The sequence below is a fragment of the Tachyglossus aculeatus genome, chromosome X3 (genome assembly GCF_015852505.1).
Source record: "Tachyglossus aculeatus isolate mTacAcu1 chromosome X3, mTacAcu1.pri, whole genome shotgun sequence".
Lineage (NCBI taxonomy): Eukaryota > Metazoa > Chordata > Mammalia > Monotremata > Tachyglossidae > Tachyglossus > Tachyglossus aculeatus.
In genome coordinates, this window is record NC_052099.1 from 10364924 (window position 1) to 10385238 (window position 20315).

The following is a 20315-nucleotide window of genomic DNA, read 5'->3' on the forward strand; positions in this document are numbered from 1 at the left end:
TCTAAAAAGAATTAGTCCTTTCCTGAATGTTGCATTCTAGGTTAATCATCTTCCGCTGTTGTTTCCCAGAAGTCTGTTGCTGTGCTGCATCATTTGAGGTTGCTCTTCAGTCCACATCTCCCCACTCCCCAAGAATCTCCAGTGGGTGCCCATCTACTTTGGCATCAAACAGAGACTCCTTACCATTGGCTAGAAAGCACTCAATAAGATCACCCCCTCCTCCATTATCTCGCAAATCTCCTATTACACCCCAGCCTGTAGGCTTCACTCCTGATACCAACCTACTCGCTGTATCTTGATCTTTCCATCTTGCTGAATTCCCTTGCCCTCACCCTGCTTCTGACCTGGAACTCCCTCTCTATATGCAACAGGCCACCACTCCTCCCCACCTTCAAAGCCTTATTCAAATCACATATCCTCCAAGAGGCCTTCCCCAACTAAGTCCTTATTTCCCCTACTCCTCCTCCCTTCTGCATCACCTGTGCACTTGAATTGTACTCTTGAAAGACTTGATATTCACCCCACCCTTGGCCCTACAGGATTTATGTACACATCCTTAATTTATTTTGATGTCTGTCTTCCTCTCTAGATTGGATGCTCCTTGTGGGCAGGGAATGTACCTACTAGTTCTGTTTTATTTTCCCAATCACTTAGTACATGCTCTGAACACCATAAGTATTTAAATACCATTGATTGCAGAGCACTGTAGGAAGCATTTGGAAAAGTACATGTAGTATGAATGTGACTATATATGTATATGTATGTGTGTGTGTATATATATACGTATGGGCACACATACACACAGAGTTTCTTTAATTTTCCTAGAGAATTTTGATCTATAATGCTGGTTATTTGGATTTCTATCATGACAGTATGTTGCATTTTTTTTTCCTACTTGGTTTACCGCTAAACTGAAAGGAAATTCTTCAGATGATTTTTTTTTTTTCTCAAAATGACATGGAGGGTTAGCCAGCCTCTTTTTAAATAAATAGATAATAATTATGGTATTTAAGTGCTTACTATGTGCACTTGTTACAACACTGTTCTAAGCACTGGGGTGGATACAAGGTAATCAGGTTATCCCATGAAGGGCTCACAGTCTTAATCCCCATTTTACAGATGAGATAACTGAGGCACAAAGAAGTTAAGCAGCTGGCCCAAGGTCGCAGAGCGGGGATTAGAACCCACGTCTTCTGACTCCCAAGCCCATGCTCTTTCCACTAAGCCATGCTGCTTCTTTAGCGGTTGCAGGAAAAATAAGTGCCTGGCACACAGTACTTAACAAATGCCATAATTACTATTATTACTATTAAAAATAAAGTGAGTGGTAGGCAACTAAAATTGCACAATTGATTGCATTAGCAAAGAGTGAGGGCCAGGTTGAACCAGGCTAGAGCCGTAGCTGATATTTAATTCTGTTACATTGATATGGAACTGGTCCATCCTGCTCTTCTGCTCCAACTTGATATCAACGGCAGGCTGAGCACAACTGTTCCCAAGAATGGCAGTAATCCATGCCAGATAATCTACTGGCTAGAAATGTTCCAGGGTTTTCTTTCTTTGGCAATAGTCATTGTAAAGCTTACTGCCTGGGTTATTTAAAATAAAGGAAAATATATATTGATGAAATGGCTCTCTGCAATCCACCCAATTTTCTTGTTTCTGCCAGAGGTATGTGTAGTTGGTGATAATATCAATCAGGGTAGATACCCCTTGTTTTCTCAGTGTGTTATTTTTTTTTTCCTATAGCATTTGCTGGGTTTTGCTTATTGGATCAGTCTCACGACCAAGGATCTATGAAGATTTCATTTTTAGTGGTAGATGAGGTGTTTCTCATCACTTCATGCCTTAAATTCTAAAATGCGCAGAAGAAATTTGCCCAGAGATTAGTTTTACTATGGCTCTTGGTATAAAAATACTTCTCTAAAAATTCCTGACATCAGAGAATTCTGAGTAGTTGTTGATCTTTGAGCTTGACATGAAGAGGTTAGTGTCTGTATCTGCTTATGATAAGGGAAAAGCTACATTTCTGAATGGTGTTGTTGGGCATTGCCTAAGATTGTTACTCTCTAATGTACAAGTCCGTAATCTAAAATTGATTCCTTCTTATAGGAGGATGATCAACTTTCACAGGATTCTCTGCCTCACAAGACTGTTATAAAACTGAGTAATGAACCAAGGTAATATATTTTTCTCAAATTCCTATGTAATCACTTAATGGTTACTTTTTGGGTGGTTTTGTTTTCTTAATACTATGGCTTAGTGTATAGGAAAAAAAATGTGCAGCACAACTCTTTCACCAGGGTAATGGTTTTGTTGGTTTCTATGGGAATAAAATTAATTTAGGTGACTTTATATTCTATTAACTTCTGGCTTCACTAATTTTAGTGATCTGGGAAAGGAGCATAAACATTTTTCTCCTTTTAGAGGAGTTGAGAAGCATGAGGTAAAGATGATTTGTCCCTTTCCTTTCTCTTATGTTTTTTTATGAAATGAAATTATATTGGCGGTAAATTGAGTTATTTTTGAAAGTTTCCACAGGCGGGTTTTGTTAGTTAACGTTTTTATTTGAGAAGCAAAGGCTACAATAAGCTCCATTTTGTATATGCATTTTCTCCTCATTGACACATCACTATTGATTTACTGTGGTCAATGTGGAAGGTCAGGTTTGGCAGAAACGAAGTGGAACAGATAGAATATTCTGTTTGCATGGTGGTGATATTTTTGTTGTCTGTGTATATTTTGGAGTTGTTAAACATTCTGTACCTGATCAGTATCCCCAGAATTATTTCATTAGTTTGATTTTTTTTTTTTTTTTTGTCCGCGTAGCAAATCAAATAGAAATTTTGTCAGGAATTGGTGTAAGTGTTTTTTTGCAATCAGTCATATTTATTGAGTGCTTACTATGTGCCGAGAACTGTACTGAGCACTTGGGAAATTGCAGTATGACAAAGTGTAAGACGTTCTCTGCCCACAAGGAGCTTGCAATCTAGAGGAGAGGACAGATAGTAAAATAAATGATAGATATGTACATAAGTGTTAAGGGGCTGAGGGTGAAGTGAATATCAAAGTTGGCATAAGGGAGAGGGAGTAGGGGAATGAAGGCAGCTGAGAGGTTGAAGAGAATTAGCATGGAGTAGAAGCCATTAGAGTTAGCAAGAAGTTGATCATTGGTGACCTTTGAAAGGGTAGTTTCTGTGGATTAAAGTGGGCAGATTGAAGGGGATCAAGGAGATAATTGGAGGAGAGGAAGTGGAGGCAGCAGTTGTAGACAAGTTGCTAAGGGAGTTTGGAGAGGAGTGGTAGGAGGGAGATGGGGTGATAAGTGAACAGTTGAAGAAGGCAGTCAGGGAGGAAAGAAGGGAGGGAGTATATTTTGAGAGGAGGTAGGAGATATCTTGAGATACTGCTGGGAAAGTCAAAGAAGCAGCAGGAGGATGAAGAGGAGCATGGGAAGTTTTAGGACGATCATGCCTAATGCTTTCAATTTTATCAGGAAAGTATGTAGCCAGGTCGTTAGAGACAAGAGATGGGGGATGTGGGTTGACAGGAGGTTTGAGGAAGGATTTAAACATCTGACACAATTGGTGAGGGTAGTCAATAAGGATAGAGAAATAATGTTGTCTGGTGGAGCAGAGAGCAGAGTTCAAGCATGTGAGCATGTATTTGAGGTGGATGAAGTCAGCCAGATATCTGGATTCCGGAGAGCAGTGCTCTGTAGATCGTTCATAGGAGCAGAGGGAGAGTATTGTGGAAGTGATCCAGGGCAGTGGATCAGTGGTATGAGATTAAAAAGGTAGTGGAGTGAATGAGTTAAGTAGAGAGGGTGGTGTTAAGGGTGTCAATTTGTGTATCAGAGGAAGGTAGTTTAGGTGTGGAGACTAAATGGGGCATGATGACTAGAAAATTGGTGGGAGTTAAGGTGGGAAATCTCTGTAGGAGAACAGGGCAGAGAAGCAGCATCGCCTAGTAGACAGAGCGCGGGTCTGGGCATCAGAAGGACCTGGGTTCTAATCCAACTCTGCCACTTATCTGCTTTGTGACATTGGACAAGTCACTTCACACCTGTCTGTGCTTCAGTCCCCTCACCGGTAAAATGGGGATTAGGACTGTGAGCCCCATGTGGGACAGAGATGGTGTCCAACCTGATTACTTTGTGTCTACCCCAGCACTTAGAATGGAGCCTGGCATATAGTAAATGCTTAACAAATACCATTATTATTTTAAGCAAATTCAATTGAAAAGCTAATCATTACATTGGAAGTTTACAGTCACTTGAAAAATTTTGGTATTGAATATGAGACAAAAAGTAAGGCATGGATCTTAAAAGAAGAGTCTATTGTATATTGACTAAAAGTCCAGGGCCTAAACAATAGGCTAGTAACTCTGCAGAATTGGCTGTTAAATGAGGAATTAAAACCAGAAAGACCAAATGAGGCTTGTCAACTGTTTTTGTTTTTTTTTTAACCACAATACCATGGTTTTCAGCAGGACCAAACAGCCTCCAAAATAAGTTTTCATGGGTCAGGCTTGAAAATGTTCATTAAGCTGACGGTCAATATGAGTTCAAGGTAAAAGATAGGAATGCTGAAGCTGTACCCTAATTGAAAATAATTTGCTAAATACTGAATAGGAACAATATTTCTGTGCTGTTAAGAAAATCTATTTGCATCTAAATAGGACAACTCCCATGGCCACCTTTATGAACAGATATAAATAAGCATGTGTCCTGTCCCTTCTGTTTCCTGCCTTTCATAGCTTTTGACTGCTGCCCAAGATCTCCATATTGTTGGGAGACTAGGGAGCAGAGCAACAATGGCCTCTCCATTCATTGCCTCCCTCTCTCTTCTTCTTTCTTCAGCACGTTCCTCTTTCCTCAAAATATCCCAAATCTTTAACTGCCTGAAATACTTTAATTGCATTCTTAGTTCGAACAAAGTGAACTAGTAGGTGATAATGAAGAATTCATCTACAGAAATGATTTGGGCTGCTTGTGAATCTTATATATTGAACATATGATGAGTAAACTAAAATGGAAATTAGAATGTTTTTCATTAAAATTAGCCAGTTGGAATTTTCCCTGTTTTAGAACACAGCACATCTAGTTCTTTGGAATAAAAGTGGATAGCATTTTCCTCTGCAGTTTTTCCATGACTACTTTCACCTTGGCTTTCTAGGAGTTTATAATAGGTTGGGACCATTTTTTGTACTCTCAAACTCCTAACTATTGATGATCATATTCATTTTTTTAGCCACCAGAGCAGATTTTTTAAGTATTTGTTGTAATAGTAGTAGTAATATTTGAGTGACCACATAGTGCAGTGCACTTTACTAGGCACTTGGGAAGTACAAACTGAACATGCCTGTTCAAAAAGAGTTCCACACTAACGGGAAGCAAACATAAAAGACATTTGCAACTACAGTGGTCAGAATAATTAACTGAAAAAACATCTATGGACTCTTTCCCAATCCTCCTAGATCTCTCAGCTGCCTTTGACACAGTGGCCTATCCCCTTCTGCTGGAAACTCCATCTAACTTGGTTTCACTGACACTATCCCCTCCTGGTTCTCCTGCTATCTCTCTGGCCACCCCTTCTCAGTTTCTTTCTCAGGCTCCTCCTTTGCCTCCCACTTTCTGACTGTGCAGGTGTCTCAAGGTTCATTCTGGATCCCCTCTTAGTCTCCATCTCTAACCACTCCTTTGGGAAGCTCATCCACAACCATGACTTTACTATTTCTATTCTGGTGGAGTCCCAAATCCACCTTTTCAACCCTCACTTTTTTCTTTCCCTGAAGTCTCGCATTTCCTCCTGCCTTCAGGACGTCTCTATTTGGATGTGCTGCCTACACCTCAAACTTCCAGAGAAGCAGTGTGGCTTAGTAGGTGAAGACAGGCCTGGGAGTCAGGAGAACTTGGAGTCCAATCCCTGCTCCACCACTTGTCTGCTGTGTGACCTTGGGTAGTCACTTCAGTGGGCCTCAGTTACCTCATCTATAAAATGGGGATTGAGACTGTGAGCCCCATGTGGGACAGAGATCGTGTCCAACCTGATTTGCTTGTATGCATCCCAACGCTTAGTACAGTGCCTGGCACATAGTAAGTGCTTAACAAATACCACAGTAATCACTAGTATTACTGTTATTATTTGCCTGTTCTAGTAAGAGTATTGAGCACTTACTAAGAGCTTTGAAAGAATACACAGGAGGGGAAGTAGACAAAGCCCCTGTCCCTCAATTACATTCCAAAACAACTTAGCTGGAAAAATAGTTGAATGAATCAAATAGTCGATTTGCTCTTTCCTTAAAGAGGCCAAGATATTGGGGAGCCATCAGTAGGACTTTGTGAAGAGCATTTGTGCTGGACCTTATTCATTTCCTCCTAGGATAGTTCTAGTGACCTGTACAGTTGTCATTAAAGACTTGGATTCCATGCCATGTGACATTCTCAAAAACAGCTAAGTTGTCAATTCCCTTTTTGGTGATCTAGAGGATGCTGGAAAGTTTTAAGAGAATCAGAGATTGAGCTCCTGAACTCTGGTGAGCCATTTGGTAATGGGGATGAGTCACAGAGCATGGGGCAGGGAGACAGAAGGTCATGGGTTCTAATCCCAGCTCCACCACTTGTCTGCTGTGTGACTTTGGGCAAGTCACTTAACTTCTCTGTGCCTCAGTGACTTCATCTGTAAAAAAAAAAAAAAGGGGGGGGGTGAAGAGTGTGAACCCACTGTAGGACAGGGACTGTGTCCAACCTGATTAACTTGTGTCTACCCCAGTGCTTAGAACAGTGCTTGACATATAGTAAGCACTTAGCAAGTACCATAATTATTGTTAATAGCAAAATAGTGCCTCCATCGCTCCTCTCTTTGTGGTCACTTGTGTTCCTTCTTCTTATCCACCATCAACAACAAGATGAAATGCCCATTCCAAAAGTTTTTCATAGCATGGTAGTAAGCACTTGGGAGAGTACAATAGAACAAAGTTGGGAGACACGTTCTTTTACCACAACGAGTTTACAGTCTAGAGGGCTTTCTCTCATTCTCCATTATCGTTTTGTTTCCCGCTCACCCCTCCATTCAATCAATTGATCAATTAGTGGTATTTATTGAGCACTTGTATGCAGAGCACTGTACCTAATGCTTGGGAGAGTACAATATAACAGAAGTAGGGCAGAGTATAAAGATATGTCCATGATTTAGGGGTGGGGTGTAGATCAAGGCATAGATGACACAGAAGGAAGAACAAATAAAACTGGTCTAAGCGCAAATTCTGAAGAAATCCCTTCTCCATCCTGAAGAGCGACCATTTATCGCCATCATTTATTCTTACCATTTATACACTTTTCTATTCATATCTGAGCATTCCTTCCAGTCCCAGCATTGTTCAATTTTATTTAGATTGCAAAATTGAAATGTAGTTTTAGTGTGTTTATGTTTATCCATGTGCTTATTTACCCTTTCAAAAGTCCCTAGCAGATTATAGAGGTGAGATTTCTCCCTTCAAGAAGCCATCTTATCTTTCCTCCAGTAGATTTTGTTTTTCTGAGTGTCACTGATCCTAGAATCACTGATTCTATTGAATTTCCCAGGTATGGAAGTGAGATTTACTAGTCTTTAATTTCTAGGATCATCTCTCAATGGTGTTACTTTGGCAATCTGCTAGTCTTCTGGTTCCATTTGTAAAATGTTGCCGGAAATTCCACAGTTTCTTGTTCAAATTCCCTCAGGCCTCTTGGGTGGATGCCATCTGGTTCTGGTGATTGATGTGATATCTGTATTATTAATTTGGCTTAAAACATCCTGTATTGTCACCACAATCTGATCCAGCTCCTCTGACCTGTCTGCTGCAAAAAGCAATTTGGAAAGAACCTCCATAATATTTTTTGCAGGAGGTACCAAACAAGATAATTTACGATATCTTCTTTTCATCCCCGGTACATTTTTCTGCCCCACAGTCATTAATTGGCCCCATGATTGCTTAGTCAGCTTCTAGGTTTTGATGTAGTTGATATATTTGGAGAGTCATTTGATATTAGATTTTAGCTCTTCAAACTCTTTTTTTAATGATGGTATTAAGCACTATGCCAAAAGATGGGGTAGACATGAGATAATCTTGTATCTTGGGAAGCATATGGCCTAATGGAAGAAGCATGGTCTAGGAGTCAGAGCACCTGGGTTCTAATCCCTGCTCTGCCACTTGCCTGTTGTGTGACATTGTGCCTTCATTCATTCAGTAGTACTAAATGCTTGGGAGAGTCACTTAACTTCTCTGTGTCTATTTTCTCAGCTGTAAAATGGGGATACAATACCAGTTCTCCCTCCTACTTTAACTGTGAGCCCCATGTGGGACAGGGACTGTATCCAACTTGATTAGCTGGTACTACTCCATACTTAAAACAATGCTTGACACATAGTAAGTGCTTAACAAATGCAATAGTTAAAAAAAATTGCCCCTCATTTCCCAAACATTTCTATGCTTTAATAATAATAATAATGATATTTGTTAAGCACTTACTATGTGCCAAGCACTGTTCAAAGCACTGGGGTAGATATAGGGTAATCAGATTGTCACACGTAGGGCTCAGTCTTCATCCCCATTTTACAGATGAGGTAACTGAAGCACAGAGAAATGAAGTGTCTTGCCCAAAGTCACACAGCTGACAAGTGGTGGAGCTGGGATTAGAACCCATGATCTCTGACTCCCAAGCCTGTGCTCTTCCCACTAAGCCATGCTGAAAAATTCTTCATCACCTAAGCTCTGAAAGTAACTTGCTAATTGTTTCCAGAATTTCAATAATCTGGAATTGATAATAATAATAATAATAGAGAAGCAGCATTGTCTAATGGAGAGAGCATAGCCCTGGGAACCAGAAGGCCATAGGTTCTAATCCTGGTTCCATCTGTAAAATGGGGAATAAGACTGTGTCCAAGCTGATTAGCTTGTATCTACCCCAGTGCTTAGTATAGTGCCTGGCATGGAGTAAGTGATTAACAAATACCATAAAAAAAATCAGAATACTCTGTTTTTGCTAAGTGCGTCAGGCCTTTGGCAGTTGAATAGCCACTGTGGATTTCTTTATCAAGTTTCACAGTGCAGTCAATTCTTCTATAAACCTGGTGATGCTTCAAGCATGATAGACTTTCCAAAGCAGCAGCCACTTGATCATTCTGAGGTGAGGTGGCTGGGTTAAAAAAGAACTTCAGTGGTGATGTACCTGATCCTCTCCGAGCATTCCAATTGCTCTTTTCAGGCAAAACATGCTGACTCAGATCTCCTCCTCAGTGGCTGACATTGATATCACATCAGCACAAGCCGCAGGATGCACAGTGCGCTCTCTCTTGGATTTCTGTTATGAAGTCATGACCATTCTGGATTGAATGATGCCTTTTGGTTTGGCATTTGGAGTGAGAATTTGAAACTAAGTGAACCGCTGTCACTTGAATCATAGCACAAACAACAGATATAATGCCAAATGGTGGTGGGGCAGAGGCAGGTTACAAGGGTACAGCGTGTGCACACACATGTGCAAAGTGGCTCTGAAGGAATTCACAGAACTTATATAATTGCAATTAAATGGAGTACAATGATGATAACACAGTGTTCATTTGTGTTTCTCTCACCTATTTGTGTTGTTGCCCCAGCTTGGAACTCCCTCCACCCCACTTCTCAAATCTCTGTCATAGCTTTTCTCATCTTCAAAATGCTTCTGAAATTCAGCATCCTTCAGGAAGCCTTCCTGGGTTAATTCATGACACTTTAGTCATTTCAACCCAACAACCACCCTTAATACTTGTGTATTTTATTTTATTCCTCAGCCCATGTGTGTATACAAGTATATATATTTTTATTTATACATTCAATTATTTATTCAGCTGGTTCACCCTGCCTTACTTGTGCTTCTTCCTGTTAGATCCTTGTTCTTCCTCCTGCTCCAACTGTTTGTAAGTAATTTTGATCTGTGCGTCTCCCCCATTGGATTGTAAGTTCCTAGAGGGTTGAGAACATGTATCCTGCTTCTGTTGTACTCACCCAGGTGCCTATCCCAGCATTTAGCACTCATCAAATGCTCAGTAAATTCCATTGATTTGATTCATTTGACTGAGGTCACCTATTAATGCCCATTCCAACTATATGATTCCGGGATTTACTTTCCACTGCTTAATTTAAGAATGCTAGTAATTTTGAAGTGAAATAAATGAAAATAGTCTTTATTAAGCCAAATTAATTTACAGAGCAATTTCACTTTGCAAATAGAATTTTTCACACTCCAGAAAGTCTTAGAATGTTAGTTAAGTAGACTCCCCGCTACTTTATTTTTTCCGGTACTTCCTAAGCAGTTTCTAAAAATGCTTTTTTTAATCAAATGTTTGATTTCAGCCCTTTTTGAGTGTTAATTCTCCCAGACAAATCTAAAAATATCTGTTATTGGAAGCCTGCACCTGTGAAAATTTTGGAGGGGAATGCTTCTTGAGGGCCAGGATGGGGCCAGCTTCCTATTTTCATCATACATTCCCAGGCATGTAGAACAGTGCTCTTCCAAATATATGAAAATAAATACTGATTTTGATGATACATAAGAATTGGGGAAGGTTCAAGTGAAGTTCTCCATTATCCTTGATTTTTCACCTGTACTATACCTTGTGAGACTCAACTGCTACCTTTCTGGTCAAAGTATTCAGAATAGAGCTGGTAGTAATCTTTATGGTATTCATTAAGCACGTATTATGTGTCAAACACTGTTCTAAGCACAAGGGTAGGTACAAATTGTCGGACACAGTCCCTTTTCTGCATGGGGTTCACAGTCTAAATAGGAGGGAGAACAGGTATTTAATCCCCATTTTACAGTGGAGGAAACTGAGGCACAGAGAAGCTATAACTTGTCCAAGGTCACACACCAAGCAGTTGGCAGAGCTGGGATTAGAACCCCAGGCCTCTTGAGTCCCAGGCCCATGCTCTTTCCAAAAGGTCATGCTGCCTCTCAGTATTATTCTAGTAATAGTATTTATGATGCACTTAGTGTGTGCAGAGCATTGTACTAAGCACTGGGCAAGGGTATACAGTGAGAATAAGACAACGAATCCTGTCCCTCTAGGGCTTACAATCTATTTTATTTTGTTAGTATGTTTGGTTTTGTTCTCTGTCTCCCCCTTTTAGACTGTGAGCCCACTGTTGGGTAGGGACTGTCTCTATATGTTGCCAATTTGTACTTCCCAAGCGCTTAGTACAGTGCTCTGCACATAGTAAGTGCTCAATAATTATGATTGATGATGATGATGATGATGAATATAGTTGGGGGGGGGGACTGGAGACAGACACAGCTGGAGCAATGAAATGATAAAGCATGATAAAACATCATCCAAGTCAAATACACAGCTCACACAATTCAGTAAGGAACTGTGGTTAGAAAAACAGCATTTCAGGTTCCTCATGATTCGGTGTCGAAGGCATACCCGTAGCCACAGCAACAGCTACCGTGGCCACTAGCCTCCCTGGATTTATATGAGGCCTTAAGTTGGAGGTGCGTTCTCTCTCCCATTGGGGTGGTAGAAAGCAGGGTGGGATGGGGTCTCCTTGATGATACCCCTTTGCCAAAAACTCAAGGATTCCCTGGCTTCAGCTCTTGCTGGAGGAGCGAAGGGGTTGTGCTGAACATGCCTACTAGCGTGGTGATCTTGCATTTCAATAGGAGGATTGGGTATGGTGTCCAAAGAAGGCAAACTGTTCCTTTTGCTAAGAGATGGAGAAAGTTGGGTTTATAACATTTGGAATTTCAGGAAAAACAAGTTCTAATCAATGTAGAACTACAAGTGTAGAATTATTGGGGAAATCACAGTGAGATTTTGCAAAGTTTCCACTGGAAAATATTAAGTGCTTTTTGAAAAAATCCCAAAAGGAGATGATTATTTAGCTCAAATCTAGGTGATGAGCCTTTTCATATGGCATATTATTTCAGTAGCCCAAGAACCTGGTGATTCATGAGAATCAAAGTTGCCAGGGTAAATTACTGTGATTAAGTAGTTATGTTTTAATTTTCCCTGACACATTCAACGTTAAACACTTAAACTGTCAGGAAGTTGATGCTGAGTATTGATTTTTGAAATGCTTAGATTTTGCTTTAACCTCAATCTCTAAATGACTGACTTGGGAAAAAAAAAAGTTTTTTTCTGTATTAAAAGCTTTCTCACACAGTTGTCCAGTCAATCAAATGTTGAAAAAAGCCAAAGTGGTTGGTTACCCAGTTCTAAAGCATGGAGTTAGAATAGTCTTGATATGGTTGTGCAGTCATACATCTTAATTCATGTTTTTTTTCTCTGTTCTACAAGTGGATGTGGATTAAAAAAAATGTAGCATGTAAATAGGTATGAGGCTGAAGGAGGAATGATGAGGGACACATTACACCTTTGCCAGGACTTATACTGTTGTACCTATTTGATAACAAAATAGGTTCCTCATGATTCAGTGTCGAAGGCATACCCATAGCCACAGCAATGGCTACTGTGGTCACTAGCCTCCCTGGGTGTACATGAGGCCTTAAGTTGGAGGTGTATAACATTTTGAGGTTATACAGTGTTGTTAAAAGTTAGAGGGGAAAAAAAAGCTGTGTTCATGATCTGGTCCTGAGTAGGGTAAAGGACTAAATAACCTTTTGAGGTTCCCTTGATTTCTTTAACAAGGCACCAATGTTTAGTGCATTTATGTTCAACTGTTGTGTTTCAAAAGCTTAACTTGATTTTAAAATATAAATTTATCTGCTACCTTTGCTTAGTTATGTTTCCTTATTCTACTTCAATCTGTTTGTTTTTGTTCCTCTCCCTTCTTATATGTTGAAGCAGTGGAGAATAAAGAGCACATTTTGTATACCCTAGTTATTCCAACTATAAGGAGGACAGTAATAGAAGCCATACCTTGAAAATGGCAACTCTGGCTATGTAATCCAGCAGCATGGCTCAGTGGAAAAAGCACGGGCTTTGGAGTCAGAGGTCATGGGTTCAAATCCCAGCTCCACCAATTGTCAGCTGTGTGACTTTGGGCAAGTCACTTAACTTGTCTGTGCCTCAGTTACCTCAAATGTAAAATGGGGATTAAGACTGTGAGCCCCCTGTGGGACAACCTTATCACCTTGTAACCTCCCCAGCACTTAGGACAGTGATTTGCACATAGTAAGCGCTTAATAAATGTCATTATTATTATTGTTACTATGAAATCTTACTCATGTTATGACCTGGAGTTATGCCTACATTAAATCAATAGTTAAGCTTACTCATTGATGAGTAGAATGCTGTTAAGCATTTCATCATGCTTCATAAAAGTGCACATGGACAGAGAGAAATAAGGGCTGATTGAAGAATTATCAGTTGGGGAGAAGGTGCCGGGGGAAGATAGAAAAATTCCCCAAATTAATGTTCCTCATGAGGGGGAAAGTTGATACATCTACAGAATTATTAAAGATCAATGGAGTTTCAATAATCTGTTAAACACTTTATGAATATATTTTAACATAGTTTGTAATAGATTGGTCAGTCATGTGGTTTTATACAGTTACAGCCTGGCTTTCAACTAGCTTGTCTCCTGTCCCATTCTAATGTGGATCCAGATGCTCTTTTGTGTCCACTGAAAAATATTCAACAATAAGCCTCCCTTGGCTGTGGTTTCTGCCCTTGAGTTCCATGGCTCAGATGCTGCATCAGACTTCAAGCTGACCTGGAAGGGAAGCGACTTTGCCACTAATGACCTGGCCGGTGTATTTTATTGATAAAATTGAAAGCATCAGGTGTGATCTCCCTCAAATCTCCCCTCCTCCACTCCAGTCCCTCCTTCCTCCTGGCCCCTCTTCAACGCTGCCCATCTTTCCCAGCAGTATCTCAAGAGAACTCCCTCCTCTTGTCAAAATCAACCCCCTCTACCTGTACCTCTGACCCCATCCCTTCATTCCTTATCAAAACATTTGCCCCTCTCCCTGACTGCCATCTTCAACCATTCACTTTTCACTGGCTTCTTCCCCATGCTTTTAAATCTGCTTATCTATCCCCTATCCCTTTGCCCCATTGGCTCCTTCTAGTTATTGCCCTATTTCCCTCCTACGATTCCTCTTCAATCTCCTTGAGTAAGTTGTCTACACCTGCTGTCTCAAGTTCCTCCTCCTTCAATTTCCCCTCCTCCAGTTGCAGATTATTAAAATGTGCCTTATAAATGGAACAAGGAAAATCATTTTAGCAAAAGTACTTCTTGATCCTGAAAAGTCAGGAAGGACTACAAGCCCACCTTAGACTTGAGAATATTTCACAACTCTATGGTGACACAAATTTTAAAGAGACCCTTTGGGCTTAATTATTTCCTTAATTGGAGAGGAGTCTGTCTTATAGATTTAAAAAATTATTACAGTAATAATGATGGTATTCATTAAGCGCTTACTTTGTGCAAGGCACTGTTCTAACACCTTAATCTCAGATTTGCTGAAAATGTATGACTAATTGAAAGAATTGTTGAAAGAGGGCTTTGGCCCACTGTTTTTCCTCATTCTTTGTAATGTATGTTCCTTGTTCCCTCTAGTACCAATTCAGGTAGCTGATTTGGATTGGTATGCCATCACCGGGATCATGTGAACACATTAAGAAAAAATTGCTTTTGAAGATGGAAAGTGCTTCTATATTCATGTCAACAGTTTTTCATTATATAAACTTCTCATGTGGTAATTTATTAGGAGAGCTAGATGAGCTCTAGTAATAGTTTTTCTGCTAGATTCACCAAGAAATTTTAGAAGGGAAAACATTTTGATCAACAGAAATACAGGTTAAAGCTCATTAACAAAGAATATCATGATTTGTTATATACTATCATTACTAATTTTTAATTCCAGTAAACTTTCATTAACTTTAATATATATTCCTATCCCATTATAGCCAACCCCAAATAGGTAGTAGGAGTGATGCTGTTTATTGCCCATCTATTTGGTGCAGCGCACAGTACTTTGCACTTGGGAAATACAGTATAAAGAAGTGACACATTCCCGCCCACAAGGAGCTTGCTAGGAGAGAGAACTATGAAAATGTTCACAACTGGCGTGGTCAGAAAAAAATGAGTACCCAGATATACATATGTGCTAAGAGGCTTGTTTCCCTTTCTTATTTTAACCCCAACATCCAAAAAATTCTGAAATTGAAGATTCTTGAAATGAGGATACCTGTAACTTTAAAGAACAACTTGGTGCAACATGAACCAAAATGATGAATTAAAAAATTTGGAAGGAACACTTAGAACATTGATATTTCTTTTGTACCAACACTGGAAAAATCCCCTCAAAATACAAAACTTTCCAGAAGTCAAAAGCCCCAGTTAAGAGCTTATTGATGTAAACGAAACTCATGGGATTTTCAAATATTTGGAGGCAAATATGGCATCTTATGAGATTTATTTCTATTAGTGTCTGTCTCCCCCTCTAGACTCCTTGTGGGGAGGGAATGTATCTGCCGACTCTTTGTTGTACTCCTCCAAGTGCTTAATACAGTGATCTGCACTCAATAAATACAACTGATTGATAGACCGAATGAATTAATGTATGCCTGAGTTGGTAGGATGATCTGGCTCAGGTGCTAGGAAATTAATTGGGGCAGAATTGGTAGACTAAGTGGAATTTTAGGAGGGCTTGGAATGTAGGGAGTTCTGTACTCTGCCTGCTGTAGGGAGGGAAGAAATCCCAGCACGAATGTGGGAATTGAAGCCAGAGTATCAAAAGCAAACCACAGCTAGAAGGCTAACTTGAGAGTGACTGAAGACAGCAAATTGGGGAATAGCTGATAAGGACAACAGATAGGTAAGAATGGGCCCAGATAGAGAACCTCCAAGACAATTGTGAGGAGTTTTTGTTTGCGGAGAGACATGCAGCAGCATGTTTGATTGACTAGAGGGGAGACAGGCACGGAGCTCGGAGACCAGCAAGGAACGTAATGCAATAGTGCCATAGTCGTAAGTGTGATAAGACCAGAGCTTCTACCAGGGTGGCATCAGTTTTGATGGAGCGGTAGGGGCAGATCTCTAACAAAGAATTCTCCAATTCTGATAATTGCGTTTATAATCTGTTCTCATTTACTGACTCCTGGTCTTCCTTAAGGCCATCTACAATTCTTTTTGAAAAGCATTAGTTTTAAAATTCAGTGCTGGCAATCATTTTTAGCCTCCATTTTCAAGATTGCAGGTTAACATACATAAGTATGTTGTTCACGTGCTCTCACTGAAAGGACATTGTTGTCCCTTTGCTCTGCCTTCACTGAGTGTATTACAAACCTGAGAGTTCAGCATGGCTTGAAGGCATTTGTTTGAGAGCAGTATTATTAGAGATCCTAGAACCCATTGTAACAAGTTCATTAAAAAAAAAAATGTGGGTGCTATGATGATTTTTATTCATTATAAAGGAGGTTTAACTGAGTCCTGAATTCTGGAATTACTATCCATTTTTACCTTTAAAGGAAAATATGGCCCTGGTTTTATTAAGGTATAGGGGTACCCAGCTCTGATGACAGCTCTGATTGTAGCTTGTTGCGGGGGAAGAGTTAAGTGAAGAGCTCTGCTCCTCTTAGATTCTCCCAGCCACCAGTAAGGAATCTCCAGGCCGATTGGAGTTTAAAAACTACAGTCAGATATGTCAGTCTCAGCTCGGCCACTTACATGCTGGGTGACCTTGAACAAGTCACTTAACTTCTCAGTTTCCTCATCTATAAATGGGGATTAAATACCCATTCTACCTGCTACTCCATGCGGTATGGGGACTGTTGGATAATCAGACCTGATTACCCTGTGTCTACCCCAATGCTTAATACAGTGCCTGACACACAGGAAGTGCTTAATACCACAGTTATTATATAATATTATTCTATTTGCCATTTGCCTCCATTCAGCTACAGAGCCTTCTGCTACTACTCACTGCTAGTCTTCATTGTAGCTGAACACACAGGACACAGTCTCTGGGTAGAAATATATTATATCCCATGGAGGCTCACCAGGATCAAGTGGTTTGTAGTTGTATGCCTTGAGAGATTGGTAAATTTTGAAAGTATATTTCTAACTGAACGAGTAATCCAGAAAAAGGCTATATGTTCCTAAATAGTTTGAGATCAGATAAGAAATGTATTTTCATTTATTCAGACAAAAATACCATCTTGACAGAAAAGCGTGTCTCATCCAATTACTCATAACTTAGACATCTCTTTCTGTCACTTGAGAAAATGGCTGTCCATATGATTTCTGAATTGATAGAAATAGAATATTTGAAAATCTCAAACTGTCTAATGGTCCTTTCATTAGTAATCTTTTTAGAATAAAATGTGACTTAAAATAGACAATATTAGACTTGGTGGCAGCAAAACAATATAGGAGTAGAATTTTTGCCTGCTTAAAATCCTGTGTTACTGCTTAAGAATGTCAAGTTTTACATTAATCAGAATTGACGGTATCATTTTGAGTTACTGGCAGACCTTTATTTCTTATATCACACAGGTCTGATGCTAAAGTTTTAAAGTTCTTTCTAAAGCTCAAACTTAATTATTACTGATGATTTATGCAACATTCTAAAAGCGCTTCATCATTCTAAACCATAAAATGCATAGTGTTTGAAAATTCTTGGTTGTAAATTAATATTAGTGTCTCCTCTAAGGACCCATTTTTAGCTCACAAATAGCTGAAAGTGTCCCAATTCCAAGGACAAATATCTGTCATTCAAAGAGAACACTACTGATGAAAACATACAATCCATGGGTGCCAGCAAGGAGGAGTTCTTGAGGAGAGAGGAAACATGGACTGAACAGTTTTGGTTTTTAAGAAAAAAAAAAAAAATCCACGGGCAGCTCTCTTCTGTCCCAGGCTGTTAGATGTGTCCTGGGCCAGCTGAGACAGCTCAGCAGAGAGAAATCTCTGTCCTGGTAGATGTTTGGTATGTCCCATAAACTATGGTAAAACTATGCAGTTGACTGTGTGCCACTTAAACACTATGATACTCATCCCAGTCCAACAGGACTAATGTAAATATCCTTGCACTACTATTTCCCCTATCTGTAATTTATTTTAATCTCTGTTTACCCATGCAGACAGTAAGCTCCTTGTGGGCAGGGATTGCATCTACCAACTCTGGTTTACTGGACTCTCCCAAGCACTTGCTACAGTGTTCTGCACACAGTAAGCATTCAAAAAAGACCATTGATTCACTGATGAGCTTTGCACTAGGTGGTCTCTCTCCACTTGATGCCACGAATGTCATAAAGGGCCAGTTCATGGGCTACCAGGCCTATCCTTTCTTGATGACAGCCATTATCAATGTTGTATAGTATCCTGATATTCTGGGACATAATGGTTATTCTCTTGGACTGTTGTAGTTTTGTAGTGGTTATAGCAATGTAAAGTTGAAAATCACCAGCTGTGGCCTCTGATGAGCCTAATGAGATTGTGAGGCAGGCGATCTGTGGAGCTCTTTTTCTATTCCTATCCACTTTGAGGGTGAAGAATGCATTAGTAAATCAGGTTTCTCAGCTCCCCAAGATGTCACATAGCATTGCCGTTGCTTCTTTAGCGGTTCAACAACCAATATCCTGGGCCACCTACTAGTTTTATTAGAATGGGTTAAGGGGGTAGACCACAATTAACAGAACCTGCACTTAATTTTTCTAGTCATTTTGATAGGTTGTGCTGAGCCTTCCCAACCCTCTTGGCTCATTGCGGCAAGATGAGGTACCAAAGTTAGGGGTGCAGTCGGTGTCACCTTCCCCACTTTCCTTTCCTGCCTTCTCTCCTCCTCTTCTTGGATCACTGTCCCTGCCCTCAAGGAAGCCGCAGAGTATCTCTAAGGAGGTAATAAAGGTCAGTTCTCCAATTGTATTTCCTTTTGTTCCATTTATTAATGGTGTTAGGATTCTTGAGCAATTTGCAACTTTTAAAAATGTGTTGCCAGCATATGAATGTGGAATTGCCTAAATGGACCACTCACAGGAATGTGTTTGACAAGCCTTCAGTAGATGTTTGATTTTTCAGGTAAATTGGATGATGCCCAGTGTAGTAAAAACTTAGGATACACTTTTTTGAGGTAATTCAAAGGGTGGGCTTAATGAGGCCCTTTTGTACCAGATCTGCTGTAGCCGCTTCTTAAGTTTTGAGGACAAGTATCTAGGACTAATATTTCATCACTGATAAAGGTCTCTAGGTGACCTTTCAACAAAGTCATTTGGAAACACTCAAAAGCAAGGTTTGTATTGTCTTAACAATAAGTTAATTTTTCACATTGGTGTTAGGAGGAAGGTCTGAATGCATTTTTTTAAATGGTATTTGATAAGCGCTTACTGTGTCAGGCACTGTACTGACGGATGGGGTAGATATAAGGTAATCAGGTTGGATACTGTCCATGAGGCTCACAGTCTTAATCCCCATTTTACAGATGTGATAACTGAGGTACACAGAAGTTAAGTGACTTGCCCGAGGATACAAAGCAGAAAAGTGGCGAGCTGGGATTAAACCATTCATTCATTCAATCAATCAATCGTATTTATTGAGCACTTACTGTGTGCAGAGCACTATACTAAGCACTTGGGAGAGTACAACAATAGACCAGATCTGGTCTGTCTTGCCTCCGACCCCTTTCCCACATCCTACCCCCAGCCTGGAGCTCTGTCCCCATTCCCCCCTCTCCTCCCTTCTCCCCCACTCGCCATATACACCCGACCACTGCTTTCCCCACCTTCAAAGAACTATTAAGGTCACATCTCCTACAAGAGGCCTTCGGCAATTAAGCCGTCTTTTCCCCCAGACTCCCTCTGCCTTTTTTGTCATCTATGCCTTTTGGGCATTTGCTATTCACCCCACCTTCAACCCCACAGCACTCATGTACATATCTTTAAATGATATATTATAAATTACTTATATCAATGTTTGTCTCCCCCCTCTAGACTGTAAGATCATTGTGAGCAGGGAATATGTCTGCTAACTCTGTATTGTACTCTCCGAAGCACGTAATACTGTACTCCACACATAGGCACTCAAATACTATCCATCGTTTGATATATCAATGTCATCTTTTCTACCTTGATAGTTGAGAACGTCTGAGACTCATTTGCGTATTCTATTTGAATTTTCTCTTGGTACTACTTTTTAAAATATTCATAATTGTCCTTTGAAATCATGCAGTATGCGCTGGGCTCAGTAAATGTTGGCTTAGTTTACCAGTTAAGCTGCCTCTCCTCAGTTGGTCTTTGGCTTCTACCAGCCACCCTCTGTACCTCTGTGTGTGTACATCTGCTCTGCTGTTAACTAATTATATAGGTGATTAGCCTCCTCAGCTCTTA

The 20315-nt window shown here is 40.1% G+C and overlaps 1 protein-coding gene across 3 annotated transcripts in view; it reads left to right on the top strand.

Annotated features, from left to right (window-relative positions):
* Window positions 1-20315, top strand: part of MAN2A1 (mannosidase alpha class 2A member 1) — a 158003-nt gene that overhangs the window by 72299 nt on the left and 65389 nt on the right. For all 3 annotated transcript variants that reach the window (XM_038770504.1, XM_038770503.1, XM_038770502.1), the window contains exon 12: window positions 2113-2180. In XM_038770504.1, the coding sequence (XP_038626432.1) occupies window positions 2113-2180 (68 nt within the window). The remainder of the gene's footprint in view (window positions 1-2112; window positions 2181-20315) is intronic.